We start from the raw sequence: 27,773 nt of genomic DNA on the forward strand, positions 1-27,773 counted from the left end.
TATTAATCACTGTTCCAAAACCTAGAGGCAGTCTATTTCTTTTTTTTTCCTCCACCAACAAAAAAGTTAATATTCCAGGCCTGTTATTGAAGTCCAGCCAGCACAGCACAGTTCTTATCTACATCCAAGAATGCAAAACAATTCTGGTTGCCAACACCAAACAATTAGTAACATATACGAGCAGCAGATTCGTCCAAAAAGAAATAGTCCAAAGAGAAAAATAGTCCAAAATATAATAATTACCTCTCATCCGTTTTTAAACTTTAAGACTCCAAATTCAGGCCAGCTTTTTGTCGTAAAAAAAGTATATAAGTTGTTTACATTTTCTTTCTTCCTTAATTATATTTAAAAGAGAAAAAGTATGACTCACCCAGGTTTCTCAGTTGCTGATTCGTAAACAAATCCCTTTTATTGTAGTAATTTAAGCCAAATGATAAGATTTAGACAGAAGTAGGCTCGCTGGTTAAGAACGTTTTTTTTTAAGAAGAAAAAAAAGAACGCTTCGCTTTTTTCCAGTACAGCTTGCGTGGAAATCCTGACTCCGTCTTCAGCCGATCGGCATGCCTTCTTATCTCAGGAATTTCCTGATCAATTCCAGCCGCCGACAGCTCAACGAAGTCTTGTGGAAAATCTGATCGGTTCTCCTATACCTTGGAGAACATTTAAGCCAGTCCAAGATTCCTCTTGGCTGGCTTTTAACCTGAAAAAAGCTTCCTCTGAGGCAGAGCTCCCTCAGAGACAACCACCAGCCAGCACTCCTTCCGGGAGTGACAACGTCAGGAATGTCTTGAATGTCTTGGAATATTTAGAACAACGAAATGATAAACAAGCAGCTTTGATTTTTTTAGATGCTGAAAAAGCATTTGATAATTTGAATTGGAAATTTATGTTTCAGGTTTTGGAGCAAATGGATTTTGGAGACAATTTTATAAAATGGATTAGATCGATTTATACATCTCAGAAGGCTCAGATAATTGTTAACGGAGATTTAACGGATTCATGTGAAATACAAAAGGGTACAAGACAAGGATGTCCTTTATCTCCCCTTTTATTTATTTTGGTCTTAGAAGTGCTGCTTAGAGATATAAGGCAAGATAAAAGAATTTCGGGATTAAAGATAAAAAAAGAAGAATATAAATTGAGAGCATTTGCTGATGATTTGATAATTGTACTAGAAAATCCTTTGGAAGGAATTAATGTATTGATGGACAAATTAAAAGAATTTGGACCGTTAGCAGGATTTAAGATCAACAATCAAAAAACAAAGATGTTGGTGAAAAATTTAACTTTAAGGGAACAGAAAGAGTTAATGGACAAGACAGATTTTACAATAGAGAAAAAGTTGAAATATTTAGGTATCATTATGACAAATAAAAATTCAAAGTTGTTTCATAATAATTATGAAAAATTATGGACAGAGATTAAGAAAGATTTGCTAAAATGGGATAAACTACAATTGTCATTAATGGGTAGAATATCTGTGATAAAAATGAATGTATTACCGAGAATGATGTTTTTGTTTCAAACAATACCTGTAATATCCTCTGATTTACCTTTTAAACAATGGCAAAAAGATATCTCTAAATTTGTATGGCAAGGAAAAAAACCAAGAGTTAAATTTAAACTACTACAAGATGCCAAAGAAAGAGGAGGACTGGGATTACCAAATCTGAGACTTTATTTTGCTGCCTGCTGTCTAGTCTGGATAAAGGAATGGATTTTATTGAGGAATAAAAGACTATTGGATTTGGAGGGCCATAATTTGAAGTGGGGATGGCATGGATATCTATGGTATGACAAAGTAAAAGTAAATGTAGACTTTAACAATCATTTCATAAGACGTCCTCTGTTGAAAATATGGAATAGATATAAACCAAGGTTTTATTCGAAAATACCATTATGTGTCTCAAGTCAAGAAGCGTTTTATAGAAGAGAAATGGCTGGAAAAGAGAAATGGTTAACTTATCAAGAACTATTAGAAAATGTACATGGAGAATATACAATGAAAGAGAGAGAACAACTGACAAAGGAAGGATATAGTTTTCAATGGTTTGCCTATTTACAATTGTTAGAAAGATATAAAATGGACAAGAAAATGTATGGGTTTGAAATAAGTAAATCTGATTTTGAAATAGGATTGTGTACAAATGATGAAAATATAATTGCGAAAATGTATAAACTCTTATTGAAAATGGATATGGAGGAAGAACAAGTAAAAGAGTGTATGGTAAAGTGGGCAAAAAATTTTGGTCATAACATACAAATGGATCAATGGGAAAATATGTGGAAAAAAGGTTTGAAATTTACACTATGCTATAATCTTAAAGAAAATTTTTATAAAATGATGTACCGTTGGTACATGACTCCAGAAAAGTTGTCAAAAATGTATAGTAATGTTTCTAATGTTTGTTGGAAATGTAAACAACAAGAAGGATCATTTTATCATATGTGGTGGTTATGTAAAAAGGCAAAATCATTTTGGGCACAGATAGGTAGGAAGATGCAAAAAATTCTAAAGATAAATATTCAGTCAAAACCAGAATTTTTTTTATTGGGTTTTATGGATAAACAAATAGAAAAGAAATATGGAAGAATAATATTATATATGATTACGGCAGCAAGATTATTATATGCACAAAAGTGGAAAATGGAATCAACACCAACAATGGAAGAATGGTTATTGAAATTAATGGACTTAGTAGAAATGGATAAATTGATATGTTTACTTAGAGAAAAATCGACAGATACATTTCTTAAGGAATGGAAACCTCTCTTAGACTTTTTGTTGAAAGATCAAAATAAAATGATGATACTGGGATTTGACGATTAATTAAGACAGCCTATGGAGAAAAGGGACTCTGTATGTATACATTAAGGGACAGGTTTGATGTATATTATATACTTATAGCTGATCTGCGACAAATCGGAAGTCAACTATTTTATTTTCATTTTTTGTTGATGTATTGTTATGTCTTTTTGACTTTGTTTTGTTTGTTTTTTGAAAAATTTGAATAAAAATTATTAAAAAAAAAAAAAAGTATAATTCCTAGGATTACTTTTGCAAACTCATTAAGCCCGATTCACTCTGAACCACATATGCACCTTAAGTACCTACACTGTCTCCCAGTTGATTCCTGTGTGGCTTCCAACATCTTAATCATCCTTGTTTAGGCTGTACACTCTGTCCTTAAATCAAACTTCATTTTCTCTTCATTCCCTTTGGAGTTTCTTCTCTCCATGCAATCAGCTGCTTTGTTTTCTTTTCCCAGGACACTCCTATGTCTCTCCCTTTCAACCCATCCATTCTTCAGACTTCCCTGGATCTAACACAAGTTCATCTGTTCTATAGTTTCTACTATTCTCCTTCTACGCCTGTATCAATCCCTGTCATCTACCATCCATCTAAAACATGCCCAAATCCTAAATGCACTGCATCACGGTTTCCCAAACTGTGGTCTGCAGACCACTGGTGTTCCATAAGCTTCATTCACGTGGTCCACAGGTGGTGTCGATTTGTGTTTGAAGGTGGGAGATGGCACATCTATTGCATTAATTGCATTTTATTGCTCCCCTTGTTTCTTATATTAACTTTGATTGTACTACAATTTGAATTCAAATTGTAATACAACAAAACACAATATATAAGAAATAAAAGTAGTAAGAAAAATGCAATTAGAAATCATACAGCGTCTAGCGCAGTGCATTACAATTGCTACAACATGCAGAAAAATCATTAAGTGGTCCACCAAGACCCTCAGCCATTTTCAAGTGGTCCATGTGCAAAAAGTTTGGTAACCACTGCACTGCATAAAAGCAAGCCTTACTGACATCAATAAAGCCTACTTCATGTACTGCATTTAGGACTGAGAGTTGTTATTTCTGTTCAGCAGCACATCTGAAAATTGCTTTAAATAAATGTTACAATAACAACAACCTAATGGTTACAGATGACTCATGCCTCCTGCAGCAACCACCACCAACATTTTCAGTTCATATTCAATACCTTTAAGCCAATGGAAAGTTAGTTAAAAAAAGAATTTGCAGTCTTTATTTGACAATAGTTACCAGCGTATCCACAAATAAAAAATCTACCCCATACTCCTGTAAATATAATTGATGAGAACTGCTAACGAAGCATAAAACCCTTCACAAACAAGTATGCACACACTATTCATATTTATGTGTGCATGAAATTTGCAACTTAATTTTTATTGGCAAACATACTGAAGTACTATGGGCTAGATTATTATTTTTACAGTGATACACAGCTGCTTATTTGATCTCTGCAGTTTCAACATGAAGAAATAAAGATGTAAAGATTACTTCTCAAAATGCATCCAAGAAGCAAACAAATGGGAAAATTGTAAATAGGAAGATGCATGGTAAGGGCTGCTTATTAAGACAATTTGAATAGTGAAATTACACTGTTTTGTATCCAACACTGAGGTTTAGATAGATCTTCAATTAAAATGGTTTAAGCAAAATTATACGTCAGGAGCTGAAATGTGTGGTTTCTGCTTATTTGGTTATTTTGCCAGTGCAATTATGAAGTTTCCCCATCCTGGGAGGCCTAATCATTATCATCTAAAAATACTAAGCACCCTCCTTGTTAGCAGTCTCCTCACACTCATCAAGACTACCATTGTTTGATTTCTCTTGAGAGAGATGAACAACCACCCAATCACCTTTACATTACTAGATATTTGAATTCAGAATCTTGATTGTGTTTCCATCACCACAATTCTTTAAAATTAAGGAACATAATTATTAAAAAAACACATCAAGGATCTTCTCAGTTTCCAAAGACACTCTTTTAAAATGAGAGTGGTGGAAGTCCTCTCAACACACACTTCTGATACCAGCTTCAGACGACAGCATAAAAAATGACAAAACTGAAAATAATTAAACTGATCTATATGTAAAAGTTATGATAATCCAGAATTGTGTACTGAAGACATTAGCACAAAGATCAGACAACATACTACTCCAGAGTTAACTGTTCATTTATATGCCTCCTTGTTAATAAGAGCTATTATATCACAAAAAAAATTCATAGAAGAGTAAGAATTAGGAATGGGAAATTCATTCCCCCACCTGCCCCCTGAAAAACAATGCTGGTGAGCAAGTTAATGTTTTCAGAACCTGTATAATAAAAAATATAATGATACATAGTCAGAATTTTCTTCTGTAATTTAAAATGTCAAAACTGGCATTCAAGCTATGTACCATCTCAGAACATTTTAGTTAGAATACACTATTCAACAGGAAGCTCTGATATTTACTAAGAAAATACACAGCAAAACAGAAGATCACATCTCCCTCTAATTTAGTGGCACTTAGTGACAGTTTTTAAACACAATGGGTTGGGTCCATACTAAGTTAGTTGAACTTGGGTCTCACTGAAATCAACGGGACAAGCTAGCTATGTCTTAGTTTAATTCCCAGAGATTTCTATGAGAACTAAGTGCAACCAGCTTAGCCTGGATCCAACCCAATAGTATGTGTGCATATGCAGATACTGAGTCCAACTGAAGTTGTCACCACCTACTTTTGGATCCCCACTAGATTTGAAAACTTACTCTCCACAAAAACAGAGGTTTTTTATTTTAATCAGCCAGTATTTTTTATTTTAATGCTTGCATTGATCTTACTTGTTAAGGATGCTCTCAGGAGAAGGACAAAATATTTCCATTTGGAGTGCACATAAATGTTAGCAGAAATTATTATTCATGTTACGGTGAGAATCATTTACATGGTATCAAAAAGATGCCACAGGACTTGAGAAACCATAAAAGATGGAAAGTCTCATTCTAGCCTACTTTATTAGGGAGCACCCTTGAAAATATTAATTACACAAAATTGCAGTCATATTGCCTTGATAATTTATCACTGACCATAACCCCTTCCTGCCATTCCTCAATAAAGCATTTGTCCCATTGGGCATTTCAAGTAGGCTTTCTCAAGAGATCTATAAACCAGCCTGTAATCTTACCACAACTCAGGAAACAGAAGGATTGGACATTTCCTGAGTCACAGAACTGAAGTTTTTGGTTCAGAATATATCTAAAACAGGGAAGCAGAAAACTGAACATAAACTTCAACAGGCAAAATATTTTCCCCTACAATTTGATTGTTAATTTATGAAGAATCCCATGTGTAAACAAAAGTTATTCATTACTTTATCTAAAAGATTATCTCCCAAGCAACAGAAAAGGTTTTTCCTTTTTTTAAAAAAGTCTTCAAGTTTCATCATACCAAGGGCTGGTAGCTTCCCCACCCTCACCACAAAAAAGGCAAAATTGACAAGACTAGTCAGTTTCACATTTGTACCTATAAACCCATAAGGGCAGCAAACTGAATCACATAAATTTTATTAAGCTGATTTCTGATTTTGGAGAAAGCAGAGGAAACCAACAGTACAGGGGGCAGGGCAGAGAAAGGAAAGTTAGCATATCGGTTGAAAAGGTGCTGGATGGAGAGGACAAAGGCTTGCCCTACTCAGATAGGAACTGGAGGTTAGAGGGCAGCGGAAGCCATAGTCCGACTTAAAACTCCAGTTACTAAAAAGAAAACATAGGAACAGCCTGCTACATCAGGCCAAAGAGCCATCTAATCCAGCAGCCTGCTCTCACAGTGGCCAATTAGATATCTATAAGAAGCTGAGCAGCACTCACCCTGCTAGTGAATCCCAGCAGATGGCATTCAGAGGCATACTCCCTCTGACAATGCTATCTATTAAAAAACACAGTACCACCTATAAAAAAAATCTAGTGATTTATCAAGTAATTTTCTCAAGCTTGGAGGGGAGGGATTGAATGCCCACATATGTATTCCCTCTTTCCATAGGGGAATGGAAGGAGGAAGTGAAAGAATGAGGTGGACATTTTTTGCAACCTAGATCACCCAAGCTTAATACTACTCCTATTAAGTGTACCGTCCTAGCCAATAAGAGTCAGTTCTCAATACCTTGCCGTATTTACTTTACTAAGATTAATGAAGCATCCCCATGTGTGAAGGAAAACAAATAAACCTTTTTGTGCTTTACAACAAGCTCTCTGCAGATATGGGCACTAGGTAGTCTCCGAATGCAGCAAGGTTCCATGCACACACACCAAACACAAAAGGCAGTGGAGGTTATAAACAGGATCCATTATTCTTCACCTCACAAAGAGAGCTGCCATCATTGTGTACACAGATCCCAAAGGAGCAAAGAACCTTTCTGAAATCCAGGATTTAAAAAAAAAAAACACCCAGAAAGGCAACATGTGTGATTTCTAAAATCATTAATACATTGAGAGATACTGTAAACAAAATAATCCCTTGGTAAATGAATTTTGACAGGAAAGCATCTGACATGCATTTTGATATGTTATCTATAAAAAGTGTAGTTCATGTAGTTTATTTTGTCTTACAAAAACATCATGATTATAAAAGTCTACAGAAGAAAAAAATCTTCCACTCAATCAAGCAATTTCTTTATTATTAAATATTTACCATGTGACTTTTGTAATCATTGTTGACATGTATAGTATTTAAACAGGCAGATCCTCAAAACATCTTAAGATATTATGAAATACACTGAATACTTAAAAAAAAATTCCTGTATGTTTACTAAGGATAGATATGTTGAGAAATAAAAAAAGGAAATCATTACTGTATTACTAAAATGCCCCCCCTAGGGAATCGCAGCTAGAAAGTAGAAATGTGGCAGATATATCAAACCTCACTCATTTAGAGAGAAGGACCTCATTTCAAGATTTCAGAAAAGGCTTTTAAAAAATATAATATCGCTCTCACACACACACTTTATCAGAATGAAGGACTGGCTGCATGTGAATTCATCTGTGAGATTTTTAAACTCACTCTTTTTTTCTCTAGCTGTCATGCCTAGAGACTATGCTAAGAAAATTGTAGTGCAGAAAAGGGAACAAATGAGAATCAGCACTTTTGGTTTCCTCTCACTTTAAAACAGGAAATGAAGGTGGTGGGTGTTACCTTTTATCTACCATCCCTCCAGGGAGTTCAGGGCACTTTAACTTTCAACAGAAAAGAATTTCAACTCAGGAAATGAGCTAATAAAGCCTTCTCCATCACATATGCTTAAAAATCTAACTACAGCCAAACTTTCTACTCAGTTTCTTACTCTCATTAAAATCAGCCCTTGATTGTTTCATCTATGATTTCAAATAAACTGTAGGTTTCACAAAACTCTTGGGATATACAAAAATGCATGCACAGACTCTTATCGTTTTATTTACTTCCTTGCAAAGGCAGCTGTTGTTCACACACCCATAATTTGGGTTCCTTGCATACTGCACTAGTATCTTTGGATAGACTAATAAAACCTTTGCAATCCAGGTCACCTATTAGAGAAAAAGGAGGGCACTTGACAGCAACCAGCATCAAAACAATCTACTACAACTGGATTCCATACTTTAAAAGTGAAAGTTTGGGAAGGGGTCTGTCAGTTTCCACTCCTTTCACACAACCTCCCACCAGCACATACTAAGCAGTTAAAAATCAGGGACAGCGGGGAGACAAGGAAAGTTAAAATACAAGTTTTCCTCATTGCAAAGCCTGCACTACATTTTTTTCTTGTGCAGTTGAAGAGACCTACCTTAAAAAGAGCCATCCTCTTAGCCCTAGTCAGACAACACACAAATCTTAAATCTTAAAAGAATCAGAGCATGGACCTATTCGGGCCTACAGCCCACGCTGCAGGTTGTGCCCCCACACAGGGAAACAGAATCAACTTTCAGAGCATCCAAAAACTCCCCAGAGAGACCCATTCTATCAGCCTCTGGCATCTGAGAGGGGGTAGAAACGAAGGGAAACAGAAAGTGGTGGGGGAGAGAGAGAGAGAAAATCAAGGCAAATTCTGGCCAACCCCCCCTCCACACACAGCTTGGGCCAAAGAGATGCGGCAGCTTTGTATGAAGGGGAACCCCTTTTAGATTATTCAGTGAACTGGAGGGAGGGACGGAGGGAGGATAATACATAAACTACACCCACTCCTCAAATTCTTGGCCTGCAAGCACCCACTGAGCGAGCTCGAGGAGTGTGTGCATGGGGGTGTGATGCAAGGGGGGGGAAGAGTCTCCCACAACTTAGGCAGAAGGTCTCCTGTCCTACCTAGCCCTGAACAACCTCGCAGGCGGGGGGGGGGAGTTGCAGGGGGGAGAGAGGAAAACGGACCCCCCGGAATGGAGGAGGGAGAGTAGACTCAGGAGGCTCATCCGGGGGGAGGCTTTCTGGGAAGGGGAGGCAGAGAAGAAAAGCACTTTTACAAGCGGGGGAGGCAAACTCTTCCCAGACATGCAGCAGGTCAACGGGTTAGCAAAAGGACCCCCTCCCCCCTCCGCGCCTCCTCCTCCTCCTCCTCCCCCCTCCCCACACACCCCCAGAGCGCCGCCCGTCTCTTCTCCCTCCTCCGCTGGGCCAGCCGGGCCCCGAACCAGGCTGCCTGCGGGGAGAAAGAGGGAGAAGAGCGGAGCCGCGGCCGCGGCGGGGGGGGAGGAAGAGGGAAGGGGGGCGACTTGAAACTGCGCCTTTACCTTTAGTTCCGCACTGTCCGCCATCTTGAATCGCGGGGCGCAGGCGCAGTGAACCCCGCCGGGAGGCCGCCTCCCACCGCCGCCGCCCCGCGCGCTGCGTTTGAATCGACGGCTCGCCGCCGCCGCCATTTTGTTCGTCCCTCCTCAGGGCGGGACGAACAGCGAAGAGGGAGGTTCTGTTCCTGCGGGAAGGGAATAACAGCCCGCGCCCCTCAGTTATTAGACATACTGCCATCAGTTTAGGGGTGTAGTCGTCCAGGGGGGAAGGGGGGAGTCGTAGACCCCTTACTTTTTTGGGAAGCAGGGTCTCAGCCAGGTCCCCATGTACAAGCTAATGGACACGAAACGATAGCGTGTTAGCCACTGAGAAGAGTCCTCGCCCTTTAATGTTGATTGGAGCCAATCAGAGTGAAAGGTGGAGAATCAGCCACTGAGAAGACTCTTCTCAGTAGCTTACATCCTCCCCTTTCATGCTGATTGGCTCCTAGGGACATCTGTTTGTAGCATTGTGTATAGGGAGAGCAAGGAACACAATTAGGAAAGGGGGTGTGGCTGTGAAGGGGTGTAGTGTAACTAGCATTAAGGGGCCCTGCGCTTCTGAATTTGCCACTGCGCTATAGGTCATCATCACCATCATGAATGGAGGGGTATCCAATGTTAATCACACTCCAAGTAGACCCATTGAAGTCAATAGGCAAAAGTAACTCAAGTGCCTACTGGAGTATAATGTGGTTGGCTATCACCCATTATTGGATGGTATTCCATGCTAGTCCTTACTCAGAGTAAACCCATTAAAGTTAGTTGACAAGACTAAGTCAGGCTCAATTTCATCGGGCCTGTTCTGAGCAGCATGAAATTGAATACAACCCATTGTTATTCTCTTATTAATGGGTGGTATCCAATGTTAACCATGAAAAATGCAAATGGACATCCTTCAAGTTGTTCTCGCCTTATGGCAACCCTATGAATGGGGTTTTCATGGTAAACGGTATTCAGAGGGGGTTTCCCATTGCCTTCCTCTGGGGCTGAGAGGCAGTGACTGGCCCAAGGTCACCCAGTGAGCTTCATGGCTGTGTGGGGATTCGAACCCTGTTCTCCCAGGTCGTAGTCCAGCACCTTAACCACTACGCCACACTGGCTGTCTAACATTAATCACAGACCCATTTAAATCAATGGACTTAGGTAAATGAAGGTTTATCTTCTCTTCAGAATGACTTAGTTGGATATCATCCATTATTATTAAGTACAACATGTTTTAATAAGAACTTGTTTTAATCCCCATCACACAATCACCCTGGGGAACCAGTTACACATTTAAATCTGGGACACTGTTAATTGCAACACTAGGGGCACAGGCCCACGATGCAAATTTGCATACACTATTATTTATTTACTTAACAAAATGTATACTGCTCTAAGCAGTTTACAAAACATTAAAATTACCAACAAAACAGTTTAAAAAAATTAAAAATTTATTTAAAACAATTAAAACAGCGACCAAAAGATTAAAACAGATCAATATCTATGTGTCTCTGCACAGGCTTGCCTAAACGGAAAAGTTTTAAGCCGGCACCGAAAGGAAAACAATGAAGGCACCTGCCTGATGTCAATAGGCAGGGAGTTCCAAAGCGTAGGTGCTGCCACCCTCAAGGAACCATTTCTTACAAGTGTGGAACGAGTATTATGTGGCACTCGTAACAGTGCCTGTTCCTCAGAAGGAAGTGTGCAAGTAGGGACATGTATCATGACATGTATGTCTTGCAAGCAAAGGGCTGTTAAGGGCTTTATATACCAGTGGTAACACTTTGAACTTGGCAAGGCAAAAATTGGCAATCAGTGCAGATCTCTGAGCAGAGGTGTTATATGCCAACAGGGTCTCACAGCGACGTGGCTGCAGCATTCTGCATTAATTGCAGTTTTTGGGTCAAGTGCAAGGGAAGCCCCACAGAGTGTATTGCAGCAAACCAGTCTTAAAGTCATCAATGCCTGACCTGCTATGGCCAAGCTCTCCAGATGGAGGAATGGTTTCAGATGTCTCACCAGGTGCAGCTGATAAAAGACACTTCTAGCCAACAAGACTACTTGGGCCTTCAGTGACAGAGCTAAGTCTAAAAGCAGCCCCAGACTGCATAGCTGCTCCTTCAGCAGGAGTGTAACCCCATGCAGGGCAGGCAATTGACCAATTTCTCAGGCACGTGAACCACTCACCCATAGTGCCTCCATCTTGCCAGGATTCAAGCTCAGTCTATTTTCCTTCATCCATCCCACCACTGTGTCCAGACACCTGTCCTGGGCCCGCTCAGCCTCTCCTGATTCTGATGTTATAGAGACGTCGAACTAAGTGTCATCAGCATACTAATGACACCTTGCCCCATAACTCCTAATGACTGCTCCCAGTAGCTTCATATAGATATTAAATATCATTGGGGATAAGATAGTACCCTGCAGCACCCCATAGCATAATTGTCAAGGGGCCAAAAAACAGTCACCCAACGCTACACTCTGGACTCGATCCTGGAGGTAGGACTGGAACCACTGTAACGCAGTGCCCCCAATTCCACAGAGCCAGTCCAGGTCAAAGGAATGGAAAGTCGCAGAGAGATTGAGAAGCAGGAGCAAGGTCACACTCCCCTGTCCCACTATCTATAGAGGTCATCCATCAAGGCAACCAAGGCTGACTCAGTCCCATGGCCAGGCCTGAACCCAAATGCCTAATATGGATAGACAGATGCCATTGCAGGCCAGCTTTGGAGCGGGCAGGAAGACCAAGCTGTGGCTGTTATTAGGGGTTACCGTGTCTTTCAGGATACCAAAATGACTTTCCAAGCCCAATACATTAATTTACCTATGGAAAAATTAAGATGGCAAGTGTCTGGGGTCTCACCAACCCTGCATTTTGCAATGTGTCCAACCACTTTGTAAGCAAACTTTTTTAAAAAAAGTGAAAGAGGAGGTCTGAGGCTCAGCACAAAGTGCTTATGCCCCATCTCCCCTGGGCCACCCCTAACAACCCCCCTGGTGAGTTACAGTTTTGCCCATTTCTTTTGGGGAAATTCAGTGTACCTTTCTTTCCTATGCGCAGTTATGGTCTGAAGGCACACCACGTTGCTGAAGCTAAACACAGATCTAGGTCTGGTCACTGTGTTGAGCTCCATGATGGAAGAAAGAGAGGATATAGAGGGAAGAAATTGAATAAAATTAATTCTAAAATCAGACTTTAATTTATTGGGACTTGAGACACACACATACACATAAGCGTGCATATGTAGGTGAAGGCTGCCTGATCCCATGTTCAAAATCTCACCTCTACCAGGGTCTAGCTTCCATTATTATTTGAGTTTGGCAGCATCAGAATTCAGAGAAGTTTAATAACCAATACTTTTTTTTTTCTCAATAAACCAGCTCAACTCTTCCTACCCCTTCCCAGCAACCGGGCAATGTATCTTGGCATTCTTGAAATGAAAGAGATATAAATTATTTTATTAATAATATTAATCTTATCAGGTTACTCTGATAATTTAACGGCAGCAGAGTTAGAATAGTGGTGAATGTTCTGTGACATCACAGTAGCTCAACCTGTGTCTATGCTAAGTTTACTTCAATAAACAGAAGACAAAGTTTTGGCAGCACGTCGCCCTTAAGGGTTTACTCTTTCAACCATGCACAACCACAAGGAATTTGTAAGCTTTTGTCTTCTGTGCTATGCAGATTGCTGCTGCTGCTGCTTTTTCCCCCTAAAGAGACAGCAGCTGGCTTCTAGATGAATCCTTATTTTTGGCAACAGAGAATACAGAAGAGAAAAAGAATAAAACACTTGACAAAACTTTGCTGTAAGAGTTTTGTTTGTTTTTTACGTGAAAGCTTTTTAGCCCAACCTATTCATTTAAATGTATGTTGTCAGCTATTTTGGGTCCAGCACATTGCACTTAACTATGATAATTGCACACACTTGTCCCATACACCTGACTAGCAAAAGTTGTTTCCCACCAACAATGGGTGAGAAGGAATCTGGCACAAGCAGGCCACTGTAATTCCAAGGATGAGAAGCACAGATTTTAGAGCTACAATTTTCAGAGTTCTCTGAGAAGAGGGATTGACTGTTAAACCACTCTGAAAACCGTAGCTCTGTAGCTGAGGGGAATAGCAGTCTCCTAACAACTCTGAGCACCGTTCACAAATGACACTGTCCAGGATTCTTTGGGGGAAGTCATGACTGTTTAAAGTGGAATAATAGTGGAATAAATGTCTGGTGTGAATGAGGCCCTATCTCCTTGGAGTCATGATTCATTACAGCCATGCACTTCAGGAGCTTTAGGGTGAGGATCAGTCTGCACTTATATAAGATGATTTCCCTGTTTATATATATATATATATATATATATATATATATATATATATACATATATATATATATATATATATATACATATATATATATACACACACACACACACAATAAATGCTTGGAATATAAATGCCATCTCTATAGTAAACACTAATTACTATGATGCATTTAATTTTCACATGCTCTAGGTTAATAAAATCCTTCTTGTGTGGCCTTTCATCTTGACAATTTAAACTTGATGATGGCATCAAATGGGACCAAGATAGAATATGAACAATATCTCTCACTCACATGTATTTATTTATTTATTTATTTCTCTTCAGCACTGGAGGCATTCAAGAGGCAGCTGGACAGCCATCTGTCGGGAATGCTTTGATTTGGATTCCTGCATTGAACAGGGGGTTGGACTCGATGGCCTTGCAGGCCCCTTCCCACTCTACTAGTCTATGATTCTATGATTTATTTAATGTACACAGCATGTACACAGTCCACACCAAGGTTAAAATATGTGAAGTGAGAAAAGAGTAGTTCACCTACTTCCAAAAGAAAAAAATGATGGCCTTGAAGAGTTAAAAGCAGTCTCTGATTTCCAGTCTAAATAACAGTAATCGAAATGTCTGCAGAATGACTAGTTTTCAAAAGCAAGAATATGTAAGACAGCTTTAAAAGGGAAGCTGGTTTCTTTTCAGGATTCAGGTTGCTGGCACATTCTGGCTCTTTCAATACTGCAACTGCAATCCTATACCCCCCACCCCACTCAGATGATGTTGGACCCCAACTCCCATCATCCTTGATCGTCAATTGCCAGTTCACTTATGGTCCTAGTTTATCCAGGTGCAAGTTGCCTCTTCACTGTACACTTTCAGTGAATGCTGAATACGTGCTTCTTTAATCTGGCCTCTAACATTTGAGATGTATCTTTTCAGGACCCACCCTATTACTCTGATTGTAATATGTTCTAATTTTTTTTAACATTGAATTTTAAAGTGTTGTAACCGATCCTGGGACCTGCTGATGAAGGGTAGGCAATGGGGCTGATGGGATTGGAGTCCAACAACATCTGCAGAGCCACTTAATTGCAATTACCATGTCTAGTTTTAAACATTTAAATAGGAGTGGAGGGTGATCAGGATTTGGACTGTGGTATGCAAGGTGAGGGTTAACCCTTCCCCCCAGGTCATGGTCTCAATGAGAATCCCCCCCCCAGCTGCTATTGACTCCAAGAGGAAAGCTTTCATTTGGGGCGGAGTGGGGAGGATCATCAGAATTGCCGCATGGGGAAATGGGTTTAAAAAAAACCTCCCCTCATGTCAAGGTGAGGTAGCAAAGTTTGCTGGTAGCCAATTGATCAAGGTGGTTAAAACAAAAGGAGCTCCAAAAAGATTTCTCCAAGCTGGGTAAATGGGCAGTACATCAGGAAATGCAACTCAATGTAAGCAACAATAAACTGATGCATATTGAAGCAAAAAATTCTGGTTTCACACACACGGTCACAGGGTCGGAATGGGCAGTGACTGACCAAGAACGATGCCTTGGGATTGTAGTAGATAGCTTGATGAAGGGTAGGGATGCACATTTACTGTTCTGCTGGTTCCAGTCTTTTCTAAAAAAGGAGGCACATGATGCTAGTCAAACCTCACCCCTTTTTACTGGAAAATCTGGTGGGATTTTCAGCTGAAGTTACTGTTTTGTGTGTTTTCTTATTCATCTTCAAACAGATTTCACAATTGATCAGCAGATCAACCCATTGCCCAGGTGTGACCAATGGAAACTCTTTGCTGTAGGGGACTAGTGTACTCATAGTCAAAGATGTCGACCCCATATGCAGCAACTGTGAACAGGGCGATTTTATCCTGTTTGGAAAAGAGATATTGCACCTGGACATTTAGAAGAGGACGAAGGGAGACTTTTGCAATAGTTTCATCAGGGACACGATTATAAACAAGTTTGCCAAAGTCATTATGCTCAGACTGTCTTCACTCTTTGAAATGAGAACAAAGTTATGAAAGATCTCCAGATCACAAAACAGCTGAGGGGGGATGGGGCAATTAACTGAAGATCATAATTAAGGCAGGTATAAAGTTGGTCCTTTCAAAACAAGAAAGAAAAAAGCAGGGATGCATTTCCTACTGGAGTCCCATTTCTAGAAGCTAGCCAAGTGTCCGAGCATCTTATCCTGGTTCGTGCTAAGCCCTCTGATGCATTTGTTTGGTTGGAGTGAACAAGGAGGTCAAAGGGAAGGGGCAGGGGCATGGAAAGAACCGGAGTGAGAGAAAAGGTGTTTGGCTTAGTACGAGCTGATAATTACACATTTCTCAGCAACTGCTGGGATAGGGGGGTGTACAATGCCCAATGATGAATATGGATTCAGAGAGAGTGCAACTTCACCAACTCTGGATAACAATGCAAAGCTCAAAAATAGTAGCATCTACTATTACACAAACAACATACATATAATTTGCAGGTAATTACTGCGAAATAATTAGCAGTGCTGGTTTTATATATGCCCTGCTTGAGATCAGTCAGCACTGCTGCTTCTTACTGCAACTTGGCTTGGTGCCTAACAGTGAGAGAGGAGAGCGAATACATTTGAAAGTTAGCAAAAGGCAGAGGTAGTTCAGGGGTCTTGGCAAATCAAACATCTGGGCCAGGGTTGGGGAACCCCAGTCAGCCGTCCAGGGCTCTCTATCTGCTCAGGCCACACCTCTTATCAACTTGCTCCTTCTCGAGTGCTTTTACCTGGCTGGGAGTGTCCTTAAACTATAATAATGCCCTCTGCCTGCCTGGATGGAGGGTGGAGCGATGGGCGTGTATAGAGGCCTCTCAGTTTTGTGTGGCCACTGGATTGGGCTGATGGGAGTTATAGTTCAAGAAAGTAACTTTTCCAAGCTCTGCTGGAGAGAGTCTTGAATGGCCAGACAGAGAGGCCTGGGGGCTGCATCTTGCCCCTGGACCTGTTGCAAGTTGTTGATAGAACTAAACCAAGGAAGAAACAAGAAGCATCATAGTTTAACTATGCACCATGTGAAGAAGTCCTTCCTTTTGTCTGTCCTGAATCTTCCACCATTCAGCTTCCCAGGGTGTCCCAAAGTCCTCATGTGATGAGCAAGGGTGAAAAATTTCTCTCTCACCTCTTTCTCCACACCATGCACTGGGGGACAGAGAGGATCAAGAAACGGAGATTTACTTATGTAATATCAATTAAAGCAAAGGAGAAGCGAAGCAACACAATGTGAAATTGTTGTTGTTCTTAACTTTTATAGCCCTCTCCGTTTATGAAAGTGTGACGTGCCAAAACCAACCAAACAGGTTCATTAGACTTGGAATTGTTGCTCAGGAAATGTTAATATGCAACAAAGCATCCAGGTAATAACAGCAACACAATTAAGTCAAAGATATTAAAAACTTTGAGTGAAATAATGAATCTCTGGCCAGCGTTTGCTAGCAAGGGTGCCAACAGGATTTACACTCTATGTAGGTTGGGCCTGCTAGACTGCAGGCCCAACTTGTAGTGTTACAAACATCAGAGGCACACTTGGGTGATCCAGCATAGCAATGATGACAGCCACTCCCACCAAGACTCCTACAAATCCCAGCACTGCTCTTCATGAAGCCTCCAAGTTAGCCGTGTGTTGTTGTCATAATATGCCTTCAAGCCATGTATAGAAAGAGCCAATCCAAACAAAGTTGGGAAGGTCCATTATGCAGAGTCAGACCACTGGTCCATCTAGCTCAGCACTGTCTTTACTGAGCAGTAGTGGCTGTCCAGTGTTTTAGGCAGGAAGTCTTCTCCCAGCTCTACGTGGAGATGCCGTTGAGGACTGAACCTGAAGCTCTGCCACTGAGCTACGGCCCTTCCAGACCCAATTCCAGACTCAGCCACAAGCATGCTGCCAGGAAAAAAACAACCTTAGCCCTTGCTTCAGGGTGCCTCAGGAACAGGAGCGATGATCTCTAGGGTTCCCCTAAAGCAGCCCAGAAGCCATGGCAGGTGAAATATAGACAGCAGCAGAACAAAAAACCCCTTGTGCTAGGGAAACAGCTAGCATCACGCAGGAAGGAAGGAAGGCCTTCTATTCTTACCTCAACAAGCTAACCACCATTTCAACACCAAACAGCTGGAAGAAAGCCTATATGTAGCCAGGTTCAAGGTTCTTGTATTAATTTGCAAGGCCCTTAACAATTTGGGTCCAGGATATCTTAAGGACCACCTGATCCCTTATATGCCAGCCCAGTCACTGAGATTTTTCAGAGAGTCTCTCTTGGTGGTCCTCCATGGCTCAGATGTACAGCTTATAACTGCTAGAAGCCGCGCAGTTCTGTGTAGGAAGCCCAACCAACTCCCTCCCAGTTGAGATTCGACAGGCACCCTTCTTGCTGAATTTCAGGTGCATGGCAAAGACTTTCTTATTCCAAAGGTATTATTACTGTTTGTTGTTGTTATTGTTATTCAAGTAAACTGTAAAGCAAGTAAATTTGACATTCTGCTTAAAACAGAATAGTAACCAAGAACACCTAAAAAGTATATACAGCACTCTTTAAGCATTGGTCAATTAACCAAGGATACCAAATAACAGGCTTTGTCATTTGAATACACAATATTATGAAATTATATGTATATTTCTTATATACATATATATATGAAATTGCATTTCTTTTGTGATTATCTTATATTTTTTACAATTATAAAATCCTCAATCTAATGCATACCCCCCCCAAAAAAACCCAACGGTGGTCTGTGTGTCCCCAACCTAGCGTATGCCTAGTAACTTAAACTGATGGAGACTGGAAATGAACAGCTGGAAACAGAATACTTAGTTACTCCTCTGTGCTTTAGGAATTCATGAGCATTGAGTTGTCTGGTCCAGTGGACTGATATTCTCACAGAAACATTTTGTCCTCAGATGGCAAGCCACAGATTATCACAATCTGCAATTGGAGTGTCGGAAGCACATCTGAAGCCACATGGGGAGACATTAACAAACCCCTCCCTAACCAGAAGATGATTTTCCAAAAGACAATCATGACATTGGTGTGAAAATGAAGTTTGTGGGAGACCAACCCAGAAACTGCGAAGCAACAGGAAGCTATACAGCATTTGGCAATTCATTGCTGGAGAGGTGAAGGGGGGAAGAGGAAGGGAGACAAACGGCAGGAATTGGAAGCCCCAAAGGCCAGAATGACCAGTTTCTCCTTTCATGTGCAGCAGCAATGCAAGCCTCTTGCATGATCTAATGCTTTGGGGTTTTGATTTAAGCACACCAGTGCGTTCAGGACAATGTGTCCCACAAAGAAATTGAAGTAAATAGCTTGTCGGTTAATTACAGTTTGTCAGTTAATTACAGCCTGTTTCTCTTATCAGCTCTCTGCTGTTACAGAACATGCAGTTATACAATGATCCTTAAAAAAGAAAAGAAAACCATGGAAAAATAGGTTCCCCTTCCGCAAAGTTGGCTTCATTGGCCTCAAGAAGCCACAAGACATCTCAAGTTGAAATGCTGCAATGAATTTATACCATCAGAAACTCAAGAGGGGAGCACGCCTTGCCTGTCTTCCACGGGTTGTGTCCAACTACGTTCTACTTAGAGTAGATCCACTGAAATTAACAAACCTAATTGCCCATTCATTCCAGTGGGCCTCCTCCAAGTATAACTAACACTGGCTGCAGCTCCGTTGTGTTCCTTGTAATGAAACTCACGCTGGTGAACGTTTTTCTTCCCTTTTTGGATCTATTCTTTTCCTGTGCAGTTTCTCCTGACACAGGGCTAGTTATTTATTTATATGCCGCTTACCTGCTAGCCAGACAAGGGCACCCTGGACAGCTCCATACAGGACTCAGGCTGGAGAGTCCGGATAGAGATATGCTCCCTGTGCGGCCGGTTCCAGCTCGACTCCACCTCTCCTTTCTGACAAGGGGGCATGTGGTAGTAGTCAAACCCCACCCCTTTTTACTGAAAAACTTGGTGGGAGCAGCTCAGCTGTGGGTTTTGTTTTTTTAAAAAAATTCGCTTCAGACAGATTTCACAACTGATTGTTATGCTATGCTATGCTATGTTTCTCTGCCACCTTTTGGCCAAAAAGGCCCTCAAGGCGGCTCACAAAAAATAAAGACAAATACAAAATACACATCAGAAAAGAAAGGTGTGGCCAATGGAGATGCTTTGCTATGGGCAACTCCTGTGTTCACAGCCTCCATAGGAGGAGCAGCATCTCAGTTGCCAGCTCCAGCTCTCAGGAAAGGAGCCTCTTCCTTGCAAGGGGCCCAGCCTGCTTTAGTAGCGATGGACTCCAGTAGAGTCAGGGAGACTGTGGTTGCACGAGAGCTTCTGAGTTGGTAGGGTACTGGCTCTACAGGCTCCCCTTATGGAAGGGCTTCCAGCTGGGTAGGTGCTTCTGGGTCTGGCCGTGCAGACAATTTCCTCTCCCACTCTGAATCCCCAGCCTCATGTGAGAGCTGCTCCGGGCACTGCTGGCTAGTTCCCACCTGGCCTGGGAGGGCAGGACTCTGTGTGACTCCATCTGCAAGGGCCCTGCAAAACTTGCTGCGCAGAACGTCCAGAGAATATCAGGCTAGGATGTTGTTTAGCAATTCTTGTTTGGGGTCAAGATGTCATTTGAGAGAAGCATCGTTTTTGTTGCTGGGATGATTGCTTTGTATTTTTATTGTTGCCCCTTATTATGAAGCATGTGAGGACCACTTAACTGTATAATTATCGAGATGCTTTCATTAGTTTATTGTTTATGACTGTTTACATTTTGTTATGTTTCCGAAACTGTCAGAGTGAATTATGCAAATGTTTTCACACCGTAAGCCGCCTTGAGCATGTTTTAACTATGCAAAGGCAGCATGCAAAATGATGGTGATGATCCACAGAGAAGGAGAACCCCTGACTCCAGGGACATGGTAGAGGAGAAAAGGGCCTGAAGGATGGAGGGGTCAAAAGGCAGAGGCAGGAAACCAAGGAATGGGGAATGCAGATAGAAGACAGAGAATGAGGGACAGAGGAGTGGACAGGGAACCTGGCCAGGAAAGGGTAGGGGGCAATGCGGGCTGAGGAAAGAATGGTGGGCAAGGCAGGAGGCCATTAACGGGGGCAGCTGTGTTCCATGCATTGATTTCAGACAGCCTGCCCACCCTTTGGATCAAGGTCTCTGTTCTGCCAAGGAATGCACGGTCTCCAGTATGGACCCTTTCCCCACCCCTATGGCCAAAATGCAAAGATATGTCATCCGCAATCACATGTGCTATCTCAGCCTCCTATCTTGGGATACAGCTAAACTGATCTCTATTCTTATTTTTTCCAGGAGGAAGGTGGGATGAGGAACCTACACCCTTTCACAGCCTCAAACATTATGCATTGTTTTACTACTGTAAATCCAAGACTAGCTACCACCCCCGCTCCCTCCCTCTGTGCATTTGTACTGCGGATCTGTTGAAGGGTGGGCAGAAATAACAAGGCAGTTCTGCACAAAAAAATAAAATGAACACTCCTTTGGCAGTCAGTGAAAGTAGCACGGTGTAGCAGCAGAGCGAAGGGTGCATAATCATGTTTTCAGTGCTTTCTGTCTCAGGAGCACTGTTAAAAAAAACAACTTGGCCAATTAACCCTTTCAGTGTTGTTGCGAGGCAGAGGCAGGCATGCAGAATGCTGTGTTTACAAGTGCAATCTCTGCGGGGCTGCAAAGTATTATAACTTCTGAACGTTTATGTCAGCCTTTCCCAGCTTGATGCTTTGGACTACAGCTTCCACCAGCCCCATCCAGCATGGGCAATGGCCAGGGATGATGGAAGTTGTGGCAATCCAATAAAAAAAAATCTTATTTGCAGCAAGACTTTCTGTTTCATTTGGCGAACATTTCCTCCACCATTCATTGTTTTACAAGACAAACTGATATAAATCAGGGTTCATATTATGGCTACTGAGAAAAGCAGTATGGGAACCAGGAGGGCACCAGGTTGACAAAGGCAGGTTTATGTGGTAGGTGGAGAGAATGTTGGGTGATGTACAGAAAAAAGGGGAACAGAGAGGTCAAGAATAGATCGCAGGAATGAGAGAGTGCCAAAGGGTCACAAAGGAGCATGTTAAACAAAGCTGTTGGTATCACTGTTGGCAAAATTTAGATGCAATCCAGAAGCCCTAACCAGGCAGTAAAGGCCCTGCCATCTGACTGCCAAGCTCACTGGTTCAAGAACATTGGTACTTTATAGCTGGCTTGGGAAGGGCTTTGTTGGAAGGCTCATGGGATACCCGCCACATGGAGGCCACCTTTAATTGTTTTGTGCTTTTATCTGAGCACATACAAAATGCTGTGTCCGCACTAGAACCATCTTTCCCCTAGCATCTGTGATTTGTGGATGCAGGGAAGGTTTACAGAGTCTTGGGAAGACAAGTCCTGGCCTCTCTCTTTTCAGAAATTTAGTCCCACTGGAATTAAGTCTCAAATTACAGCAGCCAATGTATTAAGCAGGAGTTTAGCTTTGCCTAAGATACTGAGACCTTCTGAAGGTATCCAGCACAATCCCTCCTCGATTCAAAGCCTCCACTTCCCAGCCAGATATTTAGAAAGTGGCTGCTCATATGGACTCCTAATGGAAACCTGTCAAAGTTGCACGGTCGGGCTTTTTTAGTTGGGAAGGCTGAATTATTGCCTGCTTTCAGTTTTCCCTCTCCACTCCCCTCCCCTCCCTCTGAGTGAGCAGGCATTACTCCAGGAATAATGCCAGGCCCCAGCTGCGCTGATGAAAGCCCTCATAAATTCATGGCGATGCCTGCAGCCCTGGGATGATGGGACTGGCTGATCTGCCAAGCTGAGTCACCGAATGCGCAATGCCCGGTCAACATCGGCAGAGGGCTCTCTTCTCCTCTACATGACTGAGCTGGTGCTCCACAGCCCATTGGGTTCTGTACTCTTCCTGTCACATCCCAGACTCCAGAATCTGGTGGCTGTGTAGGAGGTGTGGTGTGTGAGGGTTCACAGGCTCTAGGGGTCTCACCAAACCCAGTAATCTTAAACAGTCATATACAATAAGTTTGTTATGCGTAGTGATTTGCTGCAGAGAACCCCAATAGTCAATGTTTGGCTTTCCAGTGCTGGCAACTGTTTTGTCTCTCTTGCTAACTACATAAGAACAGCCCTACTGAAACAAGCCAAAGGACCATCTAGTCCAGCATCCTGTTGTCATAGTGGCCAACCAGATGCCTCTTCTGGGAAGCCCGCAAGCAGAACTTGAGTGCAACAGCGCTCTCCCCACTTGTGATTCCCAGCAACTGGTATTCAGAGGCATCCTCAGTCATACACACTTCTTGCCATTTTATCCTCACAAAACCCCTGTGAGGTAGATTAGGCTGTGATAGGTTGACTGGTGCAAGGTCACCCAGTGAGCTTCATGGCTGAGTGGGGATTTGAACTCTGGACTCCCAAACCTTAGTCCAGCTCTCTAACCAATACTCCAGACTGGCTGTCTTGCAAAGTTTGTACTAGGTACTGTCCCTAGTTTTGCCCTGCCAGCCCCAGCAATGGTGTCCTTGTGCTGGGTCATCGTCCCCTTATTTTTTGGGTAGGCGGAGCCCAGCCAGAGCCCTGGGTCTACAGTGTCCTACAAACCAATCAGAGTGGAAGTGGTTGAGTCAGCAACTGAGAAGACCACACGCTTCCCCTTTCATGCTGATTGGCTCCTAGGAAATGTCTGTTGTGAGAGAAGGGCAGAGAGACAAGTGAGTGGGAAGATGAAAGAATGTGGGAAAGGAAGTAGGTGGAATTGAGCTGCATAACAGAATTTTTCTCTCCCAATACCCAAAGTAAATGTGCTTTGGACTGCAGCCTTACAGAACATTCCTATGCATGCTTTCTCGAAAGTAAGTCCCAGTGTGTTCAGTGGGGCACACTACCAAGTAAGTGTGTATCTCAATAACAATGGGAGGAAGATTGTCAGAAAATGAAATCTCATGTGACTGATTTTTTGGGATGGGGGCTCCACTCTAACACAGTAATGCATCTGCCCTGAATGGACAAACACTCAAAGGGTGTGTGTGTGGGTATGTGTGTGTAAGAGTGAGAAACACTCTAAAACATCATAAAAACAGACTTTAAAATATATTACCACACAACCTCCTTAAAAACATATTAAAACAAAACATCTTTTTAAAAAAAAGCTTTAAAAACACCTTTTTAAAAAAGCAATTCCAACACAGACGCAGACTGGGATAAGGTCGGTGATACCAGAAATAATCTGTTTGCAAGCATGGGAACCTGGAAAATCATGGGAGTTTTTCGCTAGCTGCCACTCATGTGGCAGGCATCCCAGCATGCAGTGTGTTCCCGCCCTTTAGGTGCACTTTTTTTTTTGCCTGATGAAAATTGTACCGGTGTGATACGTCAGATGCTAAAGGGAGAGGGGTTGCATGGCAACAGGATGAGATCTTAGACCTCCTACACAGTGGGGAGTTACAGTGCGCATGTGTATAATGGGTGAGGGACAAATACAAGACGTTGTTCATTGCAGCCACATGAAAGACAGTTGAGTGAAATGCCAGTATATCAGCTGAAAAATCTACGGTTCCTTAACGCAACAGGTACTGCAGCGTGAAAGGAATTTTAGAAATCGGGACAGAAGGGCTACCATTTTAATCCATTAAATTAATGCAGTAAGCCCCATGTCTGAAAGCAGCCATGATGAGACCTTACTAACTTAGCCAAGGCAATGGGAAGCTGGAATATTATGTGTGTGTATGCATGTATGGGAGGCATTTCTTCCCTAGTTTATTTTTTAAAAGTTGAAAAATAATAGTGTACCTTATTTAACTTTTGTCATACAAACCTATGTACTACCAAATTAGGGTCTGTGAGATTTGCTGGTAGAGCCATCAGAAGCAGTGTTAGCTGGGTGGCCCAGGCCTGTCTGTAGAACAGAGATTGTGTGCTTGTACAGTTGATTCTAGCACCTGTAGTTTGGAAAGACATATAGTTCTTGTGTGACATGCTTTCCTTATGAAAAGTGATGTTTAATTTTTAAAGTAAAACTTCTCTTAATTGCTTTCCTGGCATGGCAAAGGAAACTAGGGACGTTCGTTCCGGGAAGCAGCTGCCTCAGGAGAACTGAGGCAAAGTTTATGAGCTTCCTAAAACATTATACCTGGACAAGGAAGCCTTTCCACGCATGCACAGTTTGTGTGCTGCAGGTCACCCCTTTGGTGCATCCACAGTTTGTGTGTGAAAATTCATTCTGAACTTTGACACGCGTTGATACCACACAGTCATTCAGTGCTTCATCAGGGAAAAACAAACTTCAGAGAATCAGAGCTGGAAGGGGCCTATAAGGCCGTTGAGTCCAACTCCCTGCTCAATGCAAGAATCCAAATTAAAGCATACCTGACAGGTAGCTGTCCAGGTGCCTCTTGAATGCCTCCAGTGATGGAGAACCCACCACCTCCTCCCAATTGGTTCATTTGTCGTGCTGTGCTAATAGTGCTAGAAACAACTGTACAGACACATAATCAGGCTGCCCATTAGCTACCAGGCCAAGTTGAAGGTTCTGGTTTTAGTGTACAAAGTCCTATGCAGCTTGGGACCAGGATATCTGAAAAATTGTGTTACCCATTATATACACAGTCAGTCTCTATGCTCTGCAGGTGAGGGTCTCCTGCAGATACCATCTTATCAGGAGGTCCGTTCCGTGCAACAAAAGGAGTGAACCTCTGGTGAAGTGGCACCTACCCTTTGGAATTCCCACCCTTAAATATTAGACAGGCGCCATCTCTGTTATCTTTTCGGCGCCTATTGAATATTTAACATTTTCAACAAGCCTTTAAGTAGAGACCTTATCACTTGGTGCAACCTTGGTGTGCCAGCCCTGGCCTGATGGTTTGGGAACTGATGCTTTGGAGAGCATGGATCAGTGCCAGAGCCCCTCTGTTACATGCATGCAGAGGATTCCAGGGTCAATCTACACCCTCTTCAGTCGGGATCAGTACAAGATATGTCACTGCCTTGAGGCAAAGAACAAGATGGCGCCCCCACCTCCATCCCATGAACAGAAGCTGCCCCATGGAAAACATTACCATCCCTGTTTGGCTTCTCCTGTCTTGAGCAAGGGGCGTCTGCACTTTCATTTAGGATACAACACCCTCTAGTGGGTAACTGGAGGTGTGCAATGCTTTCTTTATTCAGCAAACCCTACCAGAAGCCAAATCTATCAAATACACACTTTCCGAAACAACATGAGAACTGACACACATCCATCCTTCTAAATTCACACTTATCTGAATGTTACAGTGCAGCTCGGCATACAAACCATGTTTACAAAAATGCATATCTTTGGGGAAAGTGCATAAAAATGAATATATAAGTGAAAATAACATGCAACAAGGCATTGTATGAGGAGAAATGGCTTGCAAAAAAGTGTACACTATTCAAAACTGCCTACAAAATGTGTTTGTTAGGAGAAATTAGCACTGAAATGCTGGATAATTTTCATGAGGATTTTTTTTTAAAAATCAGAAATTGCTGAAGAAATGTGGAGAACTGGATTTAAGATTGGAAAAATGAAAAACGGAGAAAACCAAAATTGACAGACCGTTGACAGCCTTGTTTGTATCCTGTCTGACAGCTATGCTGACCCGCTTCTTTTTTCCTGATGTTTTTATGGAGTAGCCTTTATGAACATGCTTTTATGGAATGTGTTTTGCCTCACTGGTTTTATGATATTTTAATTAACCTATGGCTTATTAAGAATGCTTTTTTATGGTTGCCACTATTCTGATCTCATACGTACTGAGTCCCCTTGGATTATTTTTAGGAAAGGTTGGATGTCCTTTTTAAAAACAAAGAAACAAATAGATATTCAAAGGTGCACTGCCTTTGAATGTGGAGGTTCCATTAGCAACCATGCTCAGCAGTCCAGTATCTGTCAGTGTGTCCCCCATGAAGGGCTGTTTTCCTGGAGAGCTTTTCAGCCCTTTGATTCTGAAGAAAATCAGTATCAACAGCGACATTCCAGCACATCTACAAAAACCTCACTCTCTCTCACCTTGGACCTTGAATTTATCATGGCTTCAGAAAGAGGCGGATCTTACTCAAGTGCTTCTTTGGTGCCAAGCTGATTATTGAAAACTCCCCCATCTAGTTGGCTCTTCATTTTATTTCTTTCCAGGGTCTTTTATCCAGCTATTTGAAGGCACTCAGCGGCGTTGTCTCCCCCTCACTCAGACACTGACGTCTCATTCCCTCTAATTATTTCATATTGCACAGACTAGATCAGTTTCATAATTTCTAGTATATTAAGCACTTAATATGTTGTGTCATTTGAAACCACATCTTACAGTCAGCAAAGTACATTTTAATGAGAGCTAAGTGGTGTGAAAATACTAATCCCATATAACAGTTGGGTTGGTATTTTGTTCTGTTTTTTAATTTTAATTTTAACTCTCAGAGTTTATAAGCTTTGGCACCCTGCACAGAATATTGTTTGAGCAGGTGGTTATGCTAAAATAAAATTTGAATATATGGGTGTTTTACTAAAGAGTTTGTCATGTTGCTGTATGGGGTTGCCAACTTGTTGACTGCCCCCTGCTCCTGTGCCTTTCAACAGCAGCTTGGTTTGTACAAACTAGCAGCTGGCAAGGCTTAGTGCCATGCCATGAAAAATTTCCTTTGCTTATCTCTGCAGTTCAAGCTGTTATTAAAGGCACTAAAGCAAACTGGGGTTTTTACTAGACAATTGGCAACCCAATTGTAACTCTTCCATTAACAGTGAGCTCTTGTTATTGTTATATGCCTTCAAGTTGATTACAACTTATGGCAACCCTATGAATCTTTTTGGATGTATTCACAGGGTTTTCATGGTAAGAGGTATTCAGAGGTGGTTTACCATTGCC

At 41.7% G+C, this 27,773-nt stretch overlaps 1 protein-coding gene across 6 annotated transcripts in view; it reads right to left on the bottom strand.

The window, feature by feature from the left end:
* The window catches only part of PIAS1 (protein inhibitor of activated STAT 1), a 59,417-nt gene extending 49,514 nt beyond the window's left edge, over window positions 1–9,903 (bottom strand). For 2 of the 6 annotated variants that reach the window (XM_061594892.1, XM_061594889.1), the window contains exon 1: window positions 9,555–9,894. In XM_061594892.1, the coding sequence (XP_061450876.1) occupies window positions 9,555–9,683 (129 nt within the window). In that variant the 5' untranslated portion in view covers window positions 9,684–9,894. Of the gene's footprint in view, window positions 1–8,617; window positions 9,306–9,398; window positions 9,419–9,554 lie in introns of those variants that run through there. The other 4 variants (XM_061594890.1, XM_061594896.1, XM_061594898.1 and 1 more) reach the window with 4 other exon arrangements.
* Window positions 9,904–27,773: the final 17,870 nt, after the last annotated feature.

Source organism: Rhineura floridana, chromosome 14 (genome assembly GCF_030035675.1).
Source record: "Rhineura floridana isolate rRhiFlo1 chromosome 14, rRhiFlo1.hap2, whole genome shotgun sequence".
NCBI lineage: Eukaryota > Metazoa > Chordata > Lepidosauria > Squamata > Rhineuridae > Rhineura > Rhineura floridana.